This window comes from Dicentrarchus labrax, unplaced genomic scaffold, assembly GCF_905237075.1.
Source record: "Dicentrarchus labrax unplaced genomic scaffold, dlabrax2021, whole genome shotgun sequence".
Classification (NCBI taxonomy): Eukaryota; Metazoa; Chordata; class Actinopteri; family Moronidae; genus Dicentrarchus; species Dicentrarchus labrax.
In genome coordinates, this window is record NW_026136706.1 from 25,534,285 (window position 1) to 25,551,456 (window position 17,172).

The window sequence follows — 17,172 nt, forward strand, 5'->3', positions numbered from 1 at the left end:
AACAGTCACATGTTGAATACTGCTGTACACAATGACAGTAATTATGGGTAATTTAGGTTTTCAAAGACAACACAGGACATCATTTATCACAGGATGTCATGTATCTAGCGTGCTAATAAAGGTCCTGTGAAATTATTTTAAGATGGCCATTGTCATCTGTGGTTTCAAATGTTTCTGCATCCAACAGGATGTGTGAGTGGGGTTAATGAGCATAGACTCAATCTGACATGAATTATCTGCCTATTATTGACTAAAGTCATTTTAGAGCCGCTTTCACCACAACACTTTTAAAAATACTTTATTTTCAGACACCAACATCCACCCCTCTGTGTTACTGTTGCTAGAGCTAGTTAGCAAGATTTGCAATCATGTATAGAACAACCTCACTGAACGTAAAGCTCCCAGTAAGTGTAGTTAGACAGGTATTTGAAACCATTTATATCTGGTTTTATTGACTTTAATTGTCTTGGTTAAATGAGAAAATAAAATGTGTGTCTGTGTGTGTGTGTGTGTGTGTGTGTGTGTGTGTGTGTGTGTGTGTGGTGTGTGCAGACAGTGAGGTGGAGGTACCTTCAGAAGCATCTTCCCTGCTGGAGGGAGAAAACCCTGAGGATCAACCAGGAACCTCTGCAGTCAGAACCAGAATAGTACCAAACAATAAGAGGTATGAAGCATTCACACTACATTACTGCTGTATACAGTTTCTGGGAGCAATACTGAAGAGGCACAAATGGCAAATTTGGCAAACTAGTCACCATTGTGTCCAGTTTTCTTTCATGTTGGTGGTTATAAAAGCAGTGTCAGTAAGTCAGTGAGCGCTCTGGGTGGCAGTTTACTGAGTAACTGTCACATACAGGCATATATTTCTGTATATATGACTGTTAATAATCAGATTGAGACACTGACCTGGACAGTGAAACTTTCACAGGGCCAAACTGAAAACTCGCATCCAGGACAGCGAAGGCAAACCACAGAGCTTTCAGGTAACAACACACAGAGCACAAACGTATGCTTATATTATTATATTAAACTTCTAATTCTCAGGGGAACATACAGTAGTAACGTTAGCAGTAGTCATCAGAAGAAGTCCCATCCCCCTGTTTGCTCCTCGGTGCGCTCTCTACTTTCCTGTACATAGATTTGCTATGACATAGTCACGACTTATCTTTTTACCATCTTCAAAATTGGCACATAGAAGAGCCTAACGTTAACACATAGCATATCCAAACTGTAATTACAGCAATGGCGTCTGTCACAAGATGCACACTGGCCCCAAAATAGTTTTTCCTGTAAGCTTACATTGTGAAAGAATTGGCTGTAAAAAGGTGGCTAAATGTTTTTTAAGTGTCACAACTCGCCCAACTATCAGATTCGGTCTTCCATTCGGTCCAAAAACATTTAGAAAGTCCATTTAATCCCCATTCAAGTTAGCGGCGGTCTAAACCTTGGCCAGTGGAAGTCTCTAGCGCGCTTCCTCTATGGGCCACACAATGTGGTATCATATGCGGAAGATCTTTTAAGGCTTCATGTGCCACTGAGTAGATTCCATAAGAATGAACAGAGCCCTGCCTCCAATACTGTATTCAGCTCTCCCTTAATACATCCATGGTATCAAGTACAGGAAAGGAGAGGTTCTGGTCGCGGCTTGCTCAACTGTTATTGGAGCATGGAGCAAAAAGGTGCGGGACTTAGGAAGACAACACAACTGACTATTTTTATGCATATAGACAAAAAAGAAAAAGACTCAATAGCACACAAGGAAAATATGTATAATATAATATAGTAATATAATATAACTATAATAATACAAAAGAAAGACTGTGCTTTGCAGAATGTGACATATATCAGTAAATACTATGAAGACTTTTTCAGGCCTAATTGGGAATCCATTCTGACAAAATCTTTCATCTGTGCAGTAGTATGTAACATGTGTCTGTCTCATAGATTGCCATTAACATCACAGAGGCCAGGCAGCTGGTGGGAGAAAACATTGACCCCAGTGTGGTGATTGAGATCGGAGATGAGAAGAAACAGACTTCAGTCAAAGAAGGAACCAATGCCCCCTTTTACAATGAGGTAAGAATAAATAAACCTGAAAAACCCACAGATTTGAAAGAGCACATTTGAATTATCGGTGTCTTTTAAGCCTTTGTGCCTCATTGTCCCCATTATTGTCCCACTGTTTTCTGTCCATCAGTATTTTGTGTTTGACTTCTTTGCCCACAAAGAGGTCTTCTTCGACAAGATCATCAAGCTAACGGTGAGTAAAAAAACTGATGAGTTTTAGGTGACAGCAGGTCTAGCATCGTAAATGATGAATTCAGTCTACATGCTTATACTCTGTTAATCATGTGGTGTTCTTTTCAGTCAGTGGGCCTAATTTATAAAAAATGTTCTTATATTTATACTTGAACTTATTCTTAATTTAATTTCCGACATTGGGCATAAGTTTGACTTATAAAAGATACTGCATGAACAACCTTGCTTACGAAGAAGCCCACTAAGCAACCTACCTTACGATCAGTGATTTCCCCTTATATAATAATCTAATTTGACACACTATTTATAGAACATCACAACCTGTTTTTAGGTTTGGCAATTCCGTCCTTACACCTTTAATTAATAGTTCATAAGACTAATGTAAAGTTCACTACAGACCAAGTGCAAGAGCCCTACATAATTGGCAGGAAGATCATCTGCGTCAAGTCTAGACTTTGCTTATTGGATTTCCATGTCAAAGTAAGGTTTTATAAATAAGGTTTAAAGTCATACTTAAGATCAAAATTTATTGTAAGTCTGTTTTATAAATGATGCCCCTGGTCTGTAAATGAGTATTTCCTAAATATGTCCAAACGTGTCATCTACAGTCATATTCATAAATAGTTTTTTTTTTCTGTATCGTTATGTATCCAGGTGATGCACTCTAAAATGCTGAGGAGTTTCTGTATTGGGTCCTTTAAGCTGGATGTGTGGACAGTCTACAAACAGCCAGGTAAGTCTCTTGGGAAGAGGTTAACAGAGTTGCACATTGCTCTCAAATTGATGTGAAAGCTGATACTCCAAAGTTTAAACCAAGTTTCACCTCTTTGTTCTGATTTATCCTTTTTTCAAGCTTCATGTGTGGGGCAATAGCCAAAAATGACAATTTCTACTACAGTAGTTTGGGAAAATGCCTTGCACAAGGGCACATTGATGACAACTTCACTTAACTTTTCTGCCCTGAGGTCACCCTTCTGTCTCTTTCTTGCTCCCCCCAGGTCACCAGTTCATTAATAAGTGGGCAATGCTGACCAATCCTGGTGACATTGGCACTGGGGTCAAAGGTTATGTCAAGTGCGACATTAGTGTCTCAGCAAAGGGAGACGCCATGCAGCCAGGACCAAAAGCGAGCGATGCTGAAGAGCAGATAGATAAGTATGATATTCATCTTATTTTATTCTTTATTTTAAATTGTAAAAATCTGGCTTCCCGGTTACCTCAGTGGGTAGAGCTGGTGACCCATGTACCGAGGCTGAGTCCTTGCTGCAGCGGCCCAGGGTTCGAATCTGACCTGCGGCCCTTTGCTGCATGTCATCCCCTCTCTCTCTCTCTACCCCCCTTTCCTGTCTCTCTCCAGCTGTCCTATCTAATAAAGGCAATAAAAGCCAAAAAAAACACTGTAAAAATCTAAAAATCCAAATATTCCAAATAATATCCAGGTGAAATTGATATGAAAATAAATAAATTGATAGAAATGTATATACTAATATACAATAGACATGTAGAAAATGTTATATTATTCAAGAAGAACTATTCTCCACTGAGACTGTTATGCACTTGAAATAATTTGACTTTATACATTGTTCTACCATTGTTCATATTGTGTCTCTTTATATGCAGATGTCACTCTGCTATTTCAGGGTAACATTTGACTTATCAACATACATTTTTGTGAATACTTATGGTCCCCAAAGGATGGATCCTAGTTATTTTGGTAACCCTGTGACCTTATGTTCCAACATAAAGCTAACATTTCCCCTTGCGTGCAGTAGATTTTGAGATCCTGCAGGCTGATGGCATGAATTTACTTTGCATATCCATGCACACCAGAGGATGAATTCTCTCTTTGCATGAGATATATTATAATTTGATGTAAGGAATATTGCAGTCCCTTGGAGTTATTAGCAAGGCTTTTGATGTGTAATCTTGCAGTAATGTGTTGTTGCTGATAAACCTAGTTGTTAAAAAGGCTTTATGAATACGTTTTGGTGGGGTTGAAATATTTGCATGTTGCTGTGATGTCCTTTTCCTCAGGAACCTGCTGGTACCAGAAGGGTTTCCCTCTGAGCGGCCCTGGGCTCGTTTCTGTGTGAAGGTATATCGAGCTGAAGGCCTTCCACGGAACAACTCCAGCATCATGGCCAATGTCACCAAGGCCTTCATAGGAGACAACACAGCACTCATAGACCCATATGTGGTGGTTAGCTTCTTCAAACAAGTGGTGGGTTGAATATGAAGTTCACAGCAGCTGTTGTACAGGTTTCTGAATTGTTGTCCAATTCCTATGAGTGTCTCATGTTCGGGAATTCAGTGTAAGTTGTTTTATGCAAGTCAAACCTTTCCTTGCCTCTCAGGGTCGCACATCAACTCAGAAGTCCACAGCAGACCCAGTGTGGAATGAGCAGATCGTCTTCACAGAGATGTTTCCCCCTCTGTGTCAGAGATTAAAGATCCAGGTCTGAAAATGATCATGTGGGAGGGGAGAGACTGGCTTCATGCAAATTTCACAATTTAATGTACAATTACATTAAACATAACAAAAATGTCACAGGATTCTTTCCTTCTCTCTCCTTGTAGGTTTGGGATGAGGGAAGCATGAGTGATGTTGCCATAGGAACCCATTACTTTGACTTGAGACGCATTTCCAATGAACAGGATGGTGACAGAGGTAAGGAGAGATGAAGGTGAGAGGAAAAGACAATGAGGGAAAGAAAAAATGAGAAAGGAGTAAACCAAGTAAAAGATAGGGGTCATAGTCCAGGTAGGAAGGGTCATTATGTTACGTTCTCTCCATCTTTTTCTCTTTCTCCAGGGTTTTTGCCAACTTTTGGCCCTGCTTGGATTAACCTGTACGGCTCTGCCCGAAACTTTTCATTAGGCGATGACACAGTGGAGCTGAATGAGGGCATTGGAGAGGGCGTGTCTTACAGGTCAATGTTAAAAGATGATTATTCAAATATTTTTACTCTGAGAAAATTTGATAGATGAATAATTAACCAACAACAAGCTGTCCAATTCTTGCCGGTGTCAGGGGTCGGGTCTACATGGAGCTGGCAGTGGAGATCCTATCAGGAGGGACGGGTTCGGAGTCCAAACTCACCAGAATGGTCAAACCAGTGAAGGACGCTAAAGCAGGGAAAGCTGGAGGGAAGGATGGAAAGACTCCTGCAGGAGGAGGAGCAGGAGGAGGAGCAGGCGGAGCTGCTGACGAAGACAAAGGAAAAGCCGCAGCAGCAGAGGTGCTGCCTGTGGAATCTCCTCCTGAGGTAAACAGAAAGAGATTTCTTTTAATAATATCGTCCTGGTATCGTCCTAAGGTCCAGTGTGTAACATTTAGAAGGGTCTATTGGGACAAATGGAATAACATTTTTATAGGTATGCTTTCATTAGTGTATCTCCTGAAAACAAGAATCGTGTTTTTGTTACTTTAGAATGAGACGTTTTTTATCTACACAGGTAGTAGGTTTTCTTCTACAGTCCAACATGTTAAACCGCTATGTTTCTACAGTAGCCCAGAACAGACAAACAAAACACTGGTTCTGGATGGGCCTTTCACCTTTTTCATGGACGCAGTAGTTTGTCCTACACGTTTGGAAGGCGAGCAGGGTTCACCGCTAGATTCCACTAAATCTTCCACACTGGTCCTTTGCTTTTCCCCAACACAGAAACATTTCAAAGCTTCAATTGAGATCAGAACACTGCACCATATTTTCTGAATTCATTCAAAATTGAGAGAGAAATTACTAAATCAAACTCTTAAAGGTTTTATCATGGTTCCGCAAATTGTAATTTGGAACTTCAGCTCACTGTTACCCATGTGGAGAAATTAAGTTTAAGCTTTGTGATGAATACACAAAGGTAAAGATTGCACACACCAGATGGGGTCTCCAAAGGATCAAGATGTCATGGAAATGCCTCTTATTATGACATGGATAAATGATAATAAATGGCCAACTTTCTCTGTCCAGCTGAATGCAAACAACAATGAGACGTTTCTGCTGTTTGGGGCGGTCTTTGAAGCCACCATGATTGACAGGAAGATCGGCGACAAGCCCATCAGCTTCGAGTTCTCCCTGGGTGAGTCGTCAAATCCACTGTTCTGAGCTCTTTCTTTGTTGCTTTTGATAGGAACTTGAAGTGGTATTCAGTTGGTTGCAGGGTATTGTTATTTTGTCCACCCTGTATCTATCACTGAAGCCAATCATAAAATCAGAGGAGGTTTAATTCCTAGAACAATGACATTTTATGGCACTTGTTTATTTTCTAGTCTAGTTCCACCCCTTGTGTCATTCTCATTTTAGCATACTACTTATTAATACTACTACTTATTTAGTAGAATTATTGGCTCTACTGTTTTACTGTATTGTATTTTTGTGGTTGGTAACACATAAACACACCCTCTTCTACATTTGTCTCCTCCCTCAGGTAACTACGGTAATGTCTTGGAGCCTGCAGGCCAGGCCAGCCTCACTGCTCCTAGTCCTGCTGTCAGTCGGAGGAGAAGGGTGCTGGACGTCCCAGACACTAGTGACATGTTTGGCACCTCCCCTCCCACCTCCCCGTCTTCCCCCCTCCTACCCAGGGATCCTCAGGACATCGCCATGACGTCTAAGTCTACCACACCTCCAGAAAAACCGCTCATCGTTGAAGGAAACAGGTTGAGTGGCGTTGTTGGATTCTTGATGCTTGAGTCTTGAAAGTTTTTTTTTTTTTCTCTCTTTGTGTTGGGAGTGGGCTTCATTTTTACAATTGCAGTGATTGGCCTTTTAATCATTCTGTGCTTACCTATACTATACTTCAAATGAAGCTAATCTGCATCTAAATACAACCTTGGCAGCACCTACCTATGCAAAAGTGGTTCCATTGGAGGCATGAAGATGTGCACTACTTTATGATGTAGACTGCATTGCAACTGTATTTGTGCTAAAGCTGAGTTTGCACTAGCATAAAAATCAGGCCTTAAAGCAAGACTGTGTAACTTTTAAAGACAAGTCACCACTGTGGCTACAATTTACAGCATAATGATACACTAAACTTTGTTTTCCAAGAATCGTTTTCTTTAGATGCTTTAATGATGACAATTTTGAGTGTAACAGTACATTCCTGACCTTGGGAACAGTATTATGACAACCTTCTCATGGTCTTCCCCACAGATGAAGACAGAGACATGTGGTTGAAAGCTGTGGACCTAGAGTAAACATTGTTTGTCAAATATTGAAAAAACATTTACATGTTTATTTGATAGCATGCGTGCTACATCTATGAGAATGAGAAGACAAAGTATAGCAATATTTAAAGCTAGTTAACATTAGCCACCATAAGCTGCTGGTCAAGTGAGGCTATAGCTGTAAAAACTTGAACTTTCAAAAGTCACTTAGACATGTTTTTAGATTTTTTTTAATTAAAGGGACAAGAACAGTGCTTTTCCAAAGTCTGTGCTGCAGAGGTATTGTAGGTGGGATGCACCCTGGCCATAAAAAAATAAAATAAATACAATTAAAATTGTATTAAAATAATAATTTGACATTAGGCTGGTGATATGTCTTGATGCAAGTGCTCTCTCCTCTCTTCACAGTATATTGCTCTTTATTGTTTTCTACAGTCTCCCACTTCATCGTGCGGATAAATGTGTCTTTGTGTACATTTAGGTACTACATGCATCTGCCCCTGGAGAAGCAGAAGCCGTGTATTAATGTGCTGAGTCACTGGGAGGACAGAACCTACCGACTATACAACTCTAATATGCTGGAGAATATAGCTGTTCTGTTTGTATGTACACACACACACACACACACACACACACACACACACACACACACACACACACACACTCGCTCTCTCTCCTACCATGCTTTTTCCACTGTTTCACTTTTGTCTTTTTACTGTTTTTTCAGTGGCGGGTTCTGATTTGAGAGAACTATCTAACTGTGCATCTTGTCAGTGTTCAGGACTTTCTAACATTACACTGACTCACCTGATGGGAAAAATCATTTTAAGTTGTGGCTTTCAAAAACCTACCTATGAAGAGTTTTCATGAACATCTTAGTAAAATATATATATATATTTCTTGTCTTTTAGGAGGAGGGTGTAGCCAGTGCAGCCGAGTTAAACAAGAAGTCCGATCCAGGGGCGGAGCATATGCTCAGAACTGTCCTCAGAGAATTCTGTATGGACGCCAGGTATTTCACCGGTTGTGTCTCACTGCGACAATGGTGGGACAGATTGAACTGCATTGCTTTACAAAAATCTAATGTGGAAGACAAATCATAAAATCTGCATGATTTTGCTGTGAGGAAGTATATCATTGTGTCATAAGTGAGAAGCTTAGAACCCAAATTTTCTGAAAATTCTTATTGGAAATAAGAATAGTTGAGTTTTTGCACAGTTTTTCGCACATCCTACACACTGGCCCTTTAAAATAGTAGTTGTAATATATTATTATACATTTCTATTCCCAATGTAAATCCTACCCTTTTTAAGTAGATGTAGTTTCAATACTGTATCAATACTGACAACAAAAACACTTGACTAGCTAATAATTATGAGTTTTGCATGCCCCCACATTCCACCTCCCCACTTACAACACGGCATGACATCATATATGATGTGACATTTGATCGTAAGTCCACTGCTGATCGTGTATGTTAGTATCTTCTTGTTTTGCATTTTCCTGCCCAGTTTGGAATTCCCTATCCTCTGCTCACCCTGTCTCTGCTAAAGTCAGATTCCGCAGTGAAGGGTTTTGACAGCTTGTCAAATATGTAACTACAAGTCGGGTATTATGTCAGTACTGTATGGAGTCTGCAAGAACTGTGATTGGTCAACTTGGTCTGCAACATTAATCATTAAACAGGAAGAAAAAGCTCTTAGAAAAAAAAAAAAAAGTAATCTTTTCCTTAACACACATCTTGGAAAGCTGTCTCCACTGCAAAGCTTTTACCTGCTACAATCATACAGTGAACGACAGAATAAAAACAGTTACTGTTCATGATTAAACCATGATACAGCCTGATAATGTACGATACACCTATTTAATGTTCCACTAGTGCCCATGGCTGAAATCTGATGCAGCATACACTGTGACGCACAACTATAATTCCACCATAACTCTGCTGTTGTCCGGGAGAGGGTGTAGACAGACATGATACATGGTGTCACCAGCTGCTAATGTTTCACAGTAGTACAAAAAGTACGGAAGCTGAGAAAGGCTTTGTTTGCAAAAAAATTTTTAATTCCTTTATTTCGAGATCACAAATGACTTAATTGAGTTCCATGAGAAAACTAAATATTGTGTCCTCTTATTACTTATGTTTATCAGAGATCAAGTGTATCATGCATAGATAGTGTATTATAGATGTAGCATTGGTTCAACATAATGGACAATACATGACCTCTTGCAGTAGTGAGCCTGCAAGTTCAATTAATTAATTCAAGTGGAATGTAAAAGTTGATGGTTCCAAACCTCTGTACAGGGGCCCTGAGGCATCTTACTCTGTCTGTGTATTTTCTGCAGGAGTTTCATAGCAGAGGCAGAAGCCAAGTTGAAGGCAGAGCTAAAGTCGAGCTACCTGACACAGCTGGACAAGAAACGCCTCACCATGTGTAAACAGGAACTGGTGGGAAAACCTGAAATACACACAAACACACACACACTGACACACAACAGTGCTCAGATTGCTCAGTCTTTGTCCTGAGTCCTTAGTCATCCTTCTCTTTTAGCCATTTTCCACAAGCAGATCCATGATCTTGAAGTCTTAAAAAGAAAGGAAGTACAATGTTCTGCTGCAGCAAGAGCTTCTTGAGTGGGTTAATGTTTGATTAGCCAACACACGTGAAATGAAATGACCACTTGTACCTCGACACTAGTCCATTTTGTTAAAAATGTTTTTCAGTTAACTGTTTGTCCACAAGCAGTTGTGTTAGATTCATGTAAACCCTTTTTTTGTGTTAATAGTTTGAGCATTTGCACCAAAGATGTGCAGGGATCATGCATCACAACAATGTGTGTGTGTGTGTGTGTGTGTGTGTGTGTTGCAGGAAGGTATGATAGGGGAGGCCCAGTCCTTGGGAGAGAGGAAGAGAAAAGCTGGTGGTGTGAAAGAAATGCTGCAGGACGCCACAAAACTCACACACAAACTACGCTTTCTTGTGGAGGAGGTACGGGACTCACCGTGTGTGTGTGTGTGTGTGTGTGTGTGTGTGTGTGTGTGTGTGTGTGTGTGTGTGTGTGTGTGTGTGTTTTACGCACATCCTGTCAATTTGTGTGTAAACACATCACTTTTGTCTGTATTTACTTTGAACATATAATTTTCTCTACACACTGCAGCCCCAGCACACAGTGCCTGACATGTTTGTGTGGTTGCTCAGCAACAACAAGCGTGTTGCATATGCTCGGGTCCGGGCCAGAGACCTGCTGTACTCCAGCAGCCAGGAGGCCAGAGGAATCCACTGTGGAAAGATAATGACATTGTTTCTAAAGGTAAACACACTGAACTTCACACTGAAATATTGTTCAATGTAGGAAGGCTGTTAGAAATACACACTTTTATACATATGTGTGTGTTTGTGCGCAGCCTCCAGGGAAGCGTGTTGTAGGCTTGTCAGTACAGGCGAAGCTGGATGTGTTTCTGTGGTACGGAACCTGTTCAGAGTCCAACCACATGCTGGACGACCTACCTGCAGGATTCAGCCCAGCCACAGGGCGCGCTGACGCCAACAGCCCTCCAGCATACCTGGTCAGCACTGGTGAGAGACACATTATTACAATCCCTCCATTTCTGTGGTTATTTTGGGGATTTTGGCATTCAAATTCAAACTGCAAATGATGGTACCTAACAGCTGTTGGTTTCTTTCTGACCACTAACCAGTTGAGTTAGGGTTGTACTTTTGTGATATGGGCAGGCTGATGCTTTAAAAACTATTGTACATGTTATGTCCTCTGTGTATGTGTGTGTGTGTGTGTGTGTGTGTGTCTGTCTGTCTGTGTCTGTCTGTGTGTCTGTCTCCAGAGCAGCATCAGTTCCAGTTGAGGTGCCACATGTATCAGGCTCGTGGTCTGATTGCTGCAGACAACACCGGCCTGTCTGACCCTTTTGCTCGGGTCACCTTTATGTCACACAGCCAAACCACAAATGTAAGTGTGTGTTCTGCCAGGACATCAATAAAGTATCTCTGGGATACTGGTCGTCTAGTTACCCGGGCCAGACTGCAGTTTGTGGCTTTCATTTGGGGCTGTCCCCGACTAAAGACTAGTCTTCAAACGTTTGTAATATTAATTTAGTCATTAAAACAGCTGATGATAAATAAGTGGTAAAAGCGGTAATAATTATGAATGTGTCCAGCCAGGGTTGAACACAAGTCTCATCGGATAAATAACTTCAGAATTCACAAAAACGTAACGTTAACAGTTACAAATCAACTCACTACAAAATCACCCCTCACACTTCATTTCTCTCCTATCACTGCCTGAATGCACCGTGTATTCGCCATCCCCGGAGTCATAGTCCTGGTCGGAGCCGCTGTAAATCGCCTGGCTGTTTTTTGAGATAGGACTTAATTGGTAGCTAGATAATAGTCTCATTAGCAGTGTGATTGTGTGATTTGCCTATTTGTGTGTCAGGTGATCAGTCAGACTCTCAGTCCTACGTGGAATCAGTGTTTGCCGATGAGCCGCGTGCTGCTGAGCGGAGATCTGCAGCACATCCAGCAGGAGCCGCCGCGCATTATCATCGAGTTGTACGACGACGACGCACTGGTAACACAATGTAGACAGACAGACGAATGAATTCAAGTAATGTAAAGAATTGAACTTGTGACCTCCTCTCTCTGACGTCACCCTGTCCCCCCGCCATGCGCAGAGTAAGGCGGAGTATCTGGGAGCCACAGTGGCTGTGCCTGAGGTTCGCTTGTCCTCTGACCCATACACGCCTCCAATGCTGCAGTACAGCCCGCTGCACTGCGGCAGCCAGCCAGGAGGAGACCTGCTGGCTGCATTTGAACTGCTGCAGGTCAGTCGCAGTCCTTTCAATAACCATTCACTTTCCAGCATAATGATTCAGGATGTAGAGTGATTCACTGGGATGAATGTGTGTGTAGATCCCACAGTCCGGAGATCAGACTCTGCCGGCGTTAGAGGAACAGGAAGGAGGCATCTACACAGTTCCTGACAACATCAGACCAGTTCTCAGCACCTACAGGCTGGAGGTTTGGCTGCCTGTGTGTGTGTGTGTGTGTGTGTGTGTGTGTGTAGGTGTGTGTAGGTGTGTGTAGGTGTGTGTGTGTGTTAGGACATTACTTAGGCTTTTTAAAAAATGACGTGTGACCCTGTTTTTAAAGATCTTTTCTGGGATCAAGGGTTGTTTCATCTGGTAACTACGGCAGCATCCATTATTAAAAGACACAAACCTGTATGTTCCACCGACATTTTAGGAAAACAATGTTCCTCTTGAGCTGGAGGGGTTAGAGGTACAAAGTTTTACCCCAACAGCACCGTCATGAAATGGGAAGAGTAATAATTTATTTTTGTTTCAACATAACTAACAAAAAATAAACACTTTTGGTCGGCTAATCCACTTTCGTATGTGTGTGTCTCTCCACCAGGTGTTATTCTGGGGTCTGAGGGAACTCAAGAAGGTTCAGTTCCTGTCTGTTGATCGCCCACAGGTACACACACACCACTCACGTGAACAAGCTGTGTCAGATTTTAGGGCTCTGCTTCCTGACAGTCCATATTTTAAGATGTAACCAAATGGAACACTGTGGCTACTGAATGAGCATTTCATCGGGGCAGATTGAGGTGAAGCGAATTGGTTTAATGACCAAACTCCACTCTCCCTTTTTACCGTAATTTGAGGGACGTCTTTTTTTATTATGCCAGCGACAGCGGTGGCATTATGTTTTCAGGTTGCCTGTGCCATTCTCGTGAATGCGATATCGCAGGAATGCCTTGAGGGAATTTCTTCAAATTTGGCACAAACGTTCAGTCGGACTCACAGATGGACTGATTAGAACTTTGTGGTCAAAGGTTAAGGTTACTGTTTTCGGCCATAGCTCAAGCATTTATATGCTAATTATGATGAAAAAAAAACCAGATGATCATAAAATTAAATAATAAACCTCTTCTCTCTTTCTCTAGGTGTTTATAGAGTGTGCAGGTAAAACATTGCGTTCCTCCGTCATTCAGAAGTACAAGTCCAACCCAAACTTCACTACGCTGGTTGATGCCATAGAGCTGGTAAGACCAATACAGCACTTATAGTGTATATACACTATATGGCCAAATGTATCTGTCCAACCCTGTCTGATATTCGACAATACTGTGTTTCCAACTTAGTGGCAGCAGTTTAGGGGAGGTCATTTTATATTTCAAGGTCCATAAAGAAATGTTTTTTCCAGTTTGGTATGGAAGAACTTGGCTGGCCTTTGACCTCAATCCCATCCAAAACCTTTGGGATGAACTGGAACTATGAGCCAGACCTGGTCACCTCACATCAGTGTTGGAGTTCACAACTTGTGGTTGAATGGGAGCAAATCCCTGCAGCCAGCTTCCACAATCTGATGCTGAGCAGATTAATATATAGTGTACTATGTAACTCCAGGGTCCCTGAATTGGATCTGCCCAGGGAATCAGTATATTTATTGAATAATCAATGGAATACATTTTTGTAACATAAAAGTTATCCTCTACTGTCCTGTAGGAGTTACCAGAGAACGAACACCTCCATCCTCCTCTCAGTATCACTGTGGTCGATTGGCGGGCCTTCGGTCGCAGCACGTTGGTTGGAAACCACATTATCAACAACCTGAAGGCCTTTAAATACATTCCACCTCCACCCCTGCCTGCTCCCATACAGATACACAAACCTCCCCAGGTCACCTATGAAACTGTCCCGATACCAGAGCCACAGAGCACTGAGGGTAATGAATGTGTGTGTGGCCAACACATACTCCTTATTGAATATTCCTGTCAGAATAATTAGAAAATGATGATGATGATAACACAGGATACAGTTAGGACTGATTGATCCTCCAGTCCAGTAGACTTGGGCTCGCTTGATCTTGTTCTTGTCCCATTGGAGGATTTATGTTTGTCTCTCGTCCAATAGGACTGCCCCTAGCTGGGGAGACCAGTTCAACTGTAGCACTAACAAATCAGGATTTCCTGGTCACTGTGGAGGATGAAGCCCCACCTCCGGCCCCACCTCCGGCCCCACCCACCCCTAAGCAAGAACCCAGGACAAAAAGGGTGAAAGTTTCTGCATTTATGACTAAACTATGTTCTAATGAATCCCATGTAGCCATCTCTAAATATTATTTGCATGTGTATGTGCATATTTTAAATCCAGGACAGCAGGGCAAAGAGCACTCGTCGTTCCACCAAGCGGAGGAGGCGGACCATCGCTGACGAATCAGCAGAGTCTGTCATCGACTGGTGGTCCAAATACTACGCATCTGTAGAGAAGCAGGTAGCTGTGATTGTTGCGTTTTAGTGCCAAAGATCAAAAAATATTTAAAAAAAATAAAACATGAACATGTTTTTGCGTTCCAGGCCAAACAGAAGGACGGCTCTCCATTCCCCCACGTCTTTGAAAAAAGTAAGAACTCCTCTCAGGTGACATTATTGTCAGTCGTGTGGTGCTCTGTGAACAGTTGGTTTTGTTGAATTCAGTGTCAAAGGTCCATATTAGTCGACTGGTTCAATGCACACTGCTTTGTTAAGCTACAAAAGTGAAAAAGCCAGAAACCCAGGGGCATGTCCAAAGGGGTGCACTGGCCACCGCTGAAATCTGATTGGCCAGTGTTACCCCATTATCCTTCTCTCTTCCACAGGCAAGTTTTGGTGATGGAAAAACTAGCACGGCCATTTTCAAAGGAATCTTTTGACGTCAAGATTTCTGAATAAGAATGGGTTCTACGGGTACCCACGAGCATCCACTTTGCTGACATGCCCACTTAATGCTAATCATATGCAGTTTGGAGCAAAAACCATGTGGTTTTTTGCATGTGGGATAAATGTTTTTGCCTAGTGTATTTGAATATTTCTGCATTCTGGGGTCCCTTGTTTCTGCTGCCCCCAAGTGGCCCAGAAATTGCTGGTTTAAAGTGTATTCAACTAATACAAGTAAATGAACCACCACAAAAATAAGTATAGGTTCCGCAGCCTACTAGATGTTGGCTGTGGTGTTTAGCTTTGTTGTTTGCCAACAAAATGGGTGAAGAAGAAGAGATCTATTTCTATTGTTCAAGGATTTCAGCACATTCTCACCAGTTATTGTTATTAATGAAATCTTTGCAAAAAACTGTTTATATGCATGTTACTTTCACCACTGACATTATCAACTTAGGTCTGTTAAATAAATAAATAAATATTGCGAGTAAATTGGTCTTCGAAAGGGTCATCCCATATTTTTCCCTCACCCACACACACATTGTGCGTTGCAGCTTTGACGTACCAGAGCTTGCTCAGCGTTGGAATAGACTCCTTAGGTAAGGACAAAGACAAAGAGTGGCATTCAGGGACAGCATTTTTAAGCCATTTTGGCCCCTGTTAATTCTGACTTCCTGGGAGGACATCTTCTGCTTGGTAACTTGTTTACTGACAACTGGAGGCTCTGGGAACTGAGTGTATCTTACTGGTTTCTGTGGTACAGCCCTGCACATAGGCAACTCTGTTGTCACGCTAGTTTAGGTGTTGATGTTCTGGATGTGTGGTTCTGTCACTGCATGATCTGCCCTGCAGCTGCCACTGTTACCCTCAGCTTCTGCTTTTTTGCATACTAAGCAGTGGTGATTTTAAGAATGAGTATGGTATTCTTTATGATTCAGGTGGGCAGAAAAGATTTCTGTCAAATTCTCCCTAGAGGATGGACAGCATTAAAATGGAAACAAATTAATGATAGTACTTTTTATACAATATCAGAGAATCCTTTCAATCACTTGTAGGAAGTGACACTTGGAGCATGGAGTTTCTAAAACTAGTTCTAGTTACTAAAAAACTGCTAAAGCTGCAGTAGGTAACTTAACTATAAAACTATAAACTATAAACTAACTATAAAAATAACTTTGTGTCATACTTGCTGAAGCGGTCCCTATATCCTCATAGACGTATATGAGAAAAATTAGGTTCCTTTGACTCCTCCTAGTGCTCCTAATGGCATATGCAAGAATCCACTGGGCCTTAACGAAAACAACCAATCAGAGCCAAGAAAGATAGTTGATTGTTGACTCTCATTCCCAGGTCGTCAAATACTTACACTTTGGGTTGGTGACTTGAAACTTTGGGACCCATAGTGTTAATTCTTTACAATCTGGGAACTTTAACCACTGTCAGAATGCAAATACATGTTTTTGCTTTTTTTCACTACACACCCGTGCTGGTTTTCTGTCAGCGTGTACCACTGATCCCATGTCTTGTTTGTTTCATTAGTCAGCACTTCGGATGGAGACAAGAAGAAAAAACAAAAAGGAAAAGGAACCGTGGAGCCAAGCGTTGGTCTATCTACTAAATTAGCCACACTCAAGGTACTCAGTTCACAAACACTGCAAATCCAATAAGACAGGCAGACACAGCTAACAGCAGTGATGGACTACAACAAAGACAAGTTCCTTAATGGCACTGTTGGTAACACAGCCTGTATAGTCACACTGTGCTTGATTGACCATCCTATCGGTTTTGTCGCATCTGTTAGGATGGGACAACATACATTGCCACCATAGCTCAGATCACATCAACAAGGATATACATATTTTTATTATACCAACATGTAGAATTTCATGTGGGTACATTTTTTTTTTTTTAAACAATCAGCTTCCTCTGGCTCCTCCTACTGCTCCTAATGGCATTCACAGATTATCTGTCACATGTACTTCTGTCAGGATATAGTGAAAGTTTCACAGCAATAATAACAAAAAGTT

General features: G+C 41.6%; 1 protein-coding gene across 3 annotated transcripts in view; it reads left to right on the top strand.

Moving 5' to 3' along the window:
- Positions 1 to 17,172, top strand: part of fer1l6 (fer-1 like family member 6) — a 30,370-nt gene that overhangs the window by 4,487 nt on the left and 8,711 nt on the right. For 2 of the 3 annotated variants that reach the window (XM_051403573.1, XM_051403572.1), the window contains exons 3-33: positions 553 to 664; positions 929 to 983; positions 1,945 to 2,076; positions 2,198 to 2,260; positions 2,914 to 2,992; positions 3,258 to 3,414; positions 4,294 to 4,480; positions 4,614 to 4,715; positions 4,837 to 4,927; positions 5,072 to 5,189; positions 5,291 to 5,525; positions 6,228 to 6,336; positions 6,685 to 6,916; positions 7,908 to 8,028; positions 8,338 to 8,438; positions 9,773 to 9,875; positions 10,297 to 10,416; positions 10,586 to 10,738; positions 10,833 to 11,004; positions 11,268 to 11,392; positions 11,879 to 12,013; positions 12,117 to 12,266; positions 12,355 to 12,462; positions 12,859 to 12,921; positions 13,394 to 13,492; positions 13,956 to 14,175; positions 14,364 to 14,503; positions 14,604 to 14,723; positions 14,807 to 14,852; positions 15,700 to 15,744; positions 16,685 to 16,779. In XM_051403573.1, the coding sequence (XP_051259533.1) occupies positions 553 to 664; positions 929 to 983; positions 1,945 to 2,076; positions 2,198 to 2,260; positions 2,914 to 2,992; positions 3,258 to 3,414; positions 4,294 to 4,480; positions 4,614 to 4,715; positions 4,837 to 4,927; positions 5,072 to 5,189; positions 5,291 to 5,525; positions 6,228 to 6,336; positions 6,685 to 6,916; positions 7,908 to 8,028; positions 8,338 to 8,438; positions 9,773 to 9,875; positions 10,297 to 10,416; positions 10,586 to 10,738; positions 10,833 to 11,004; positions 11,268 to 11,392; positions 11,879 to 12,013; positions 12,117 to 12,266; positions 12,355 to 12,462; positions 12,859 to 12,921; positions 13,394 to 13,492; positions 13,956 to 14,175; positions 14,364 to 14,503; positions 14,604 to 14,723; positions 14,807 to 14,852; positions 15,700 to 15,744; positions 16,685 to 16,779 (3,788 nt within the window). The remainder of the gene's footprint in view (positions 1 to 552; positions 665 to 928; positions 984 to 1,944; positions 2,077 to 2,197; positions 2,261 to 2,913; positions 2,993 to 3,257; positions 3,415 to 4,293; positions 4,481 to 4,613; positions 4,716 to 4,836; positions 4,928 to 5,071; positions 5,190 to 5,290; positions 5,526 to 6,227; positions 6,337 to 6,684; positions 6,917 to 7,907; positions 8,029 to 8,337; positions 8,439 to 9,772; positions 9,876 to 10,296; positions 10,417 to 10,585; positions 10,739 to 10,832; positions 11,005 to 11,267; positions 11,393 to 11,878; positions 12,014 to 12,116; positions 12,267 to 12,354; positions 12,463 to 12,858; positions 12,922 to 13,393; positions 13,493 to 13,955; positions 14,176 to 14,363; positions 14,504 to 14,603; positions 14,724 to 14,806; positions 14,853 to 15,699; positions 15,745 to 16,684; positions 16,780 to 17,172) is intronic. The other variant, XM_051403574.1, reaches the window with a different exon arrangement.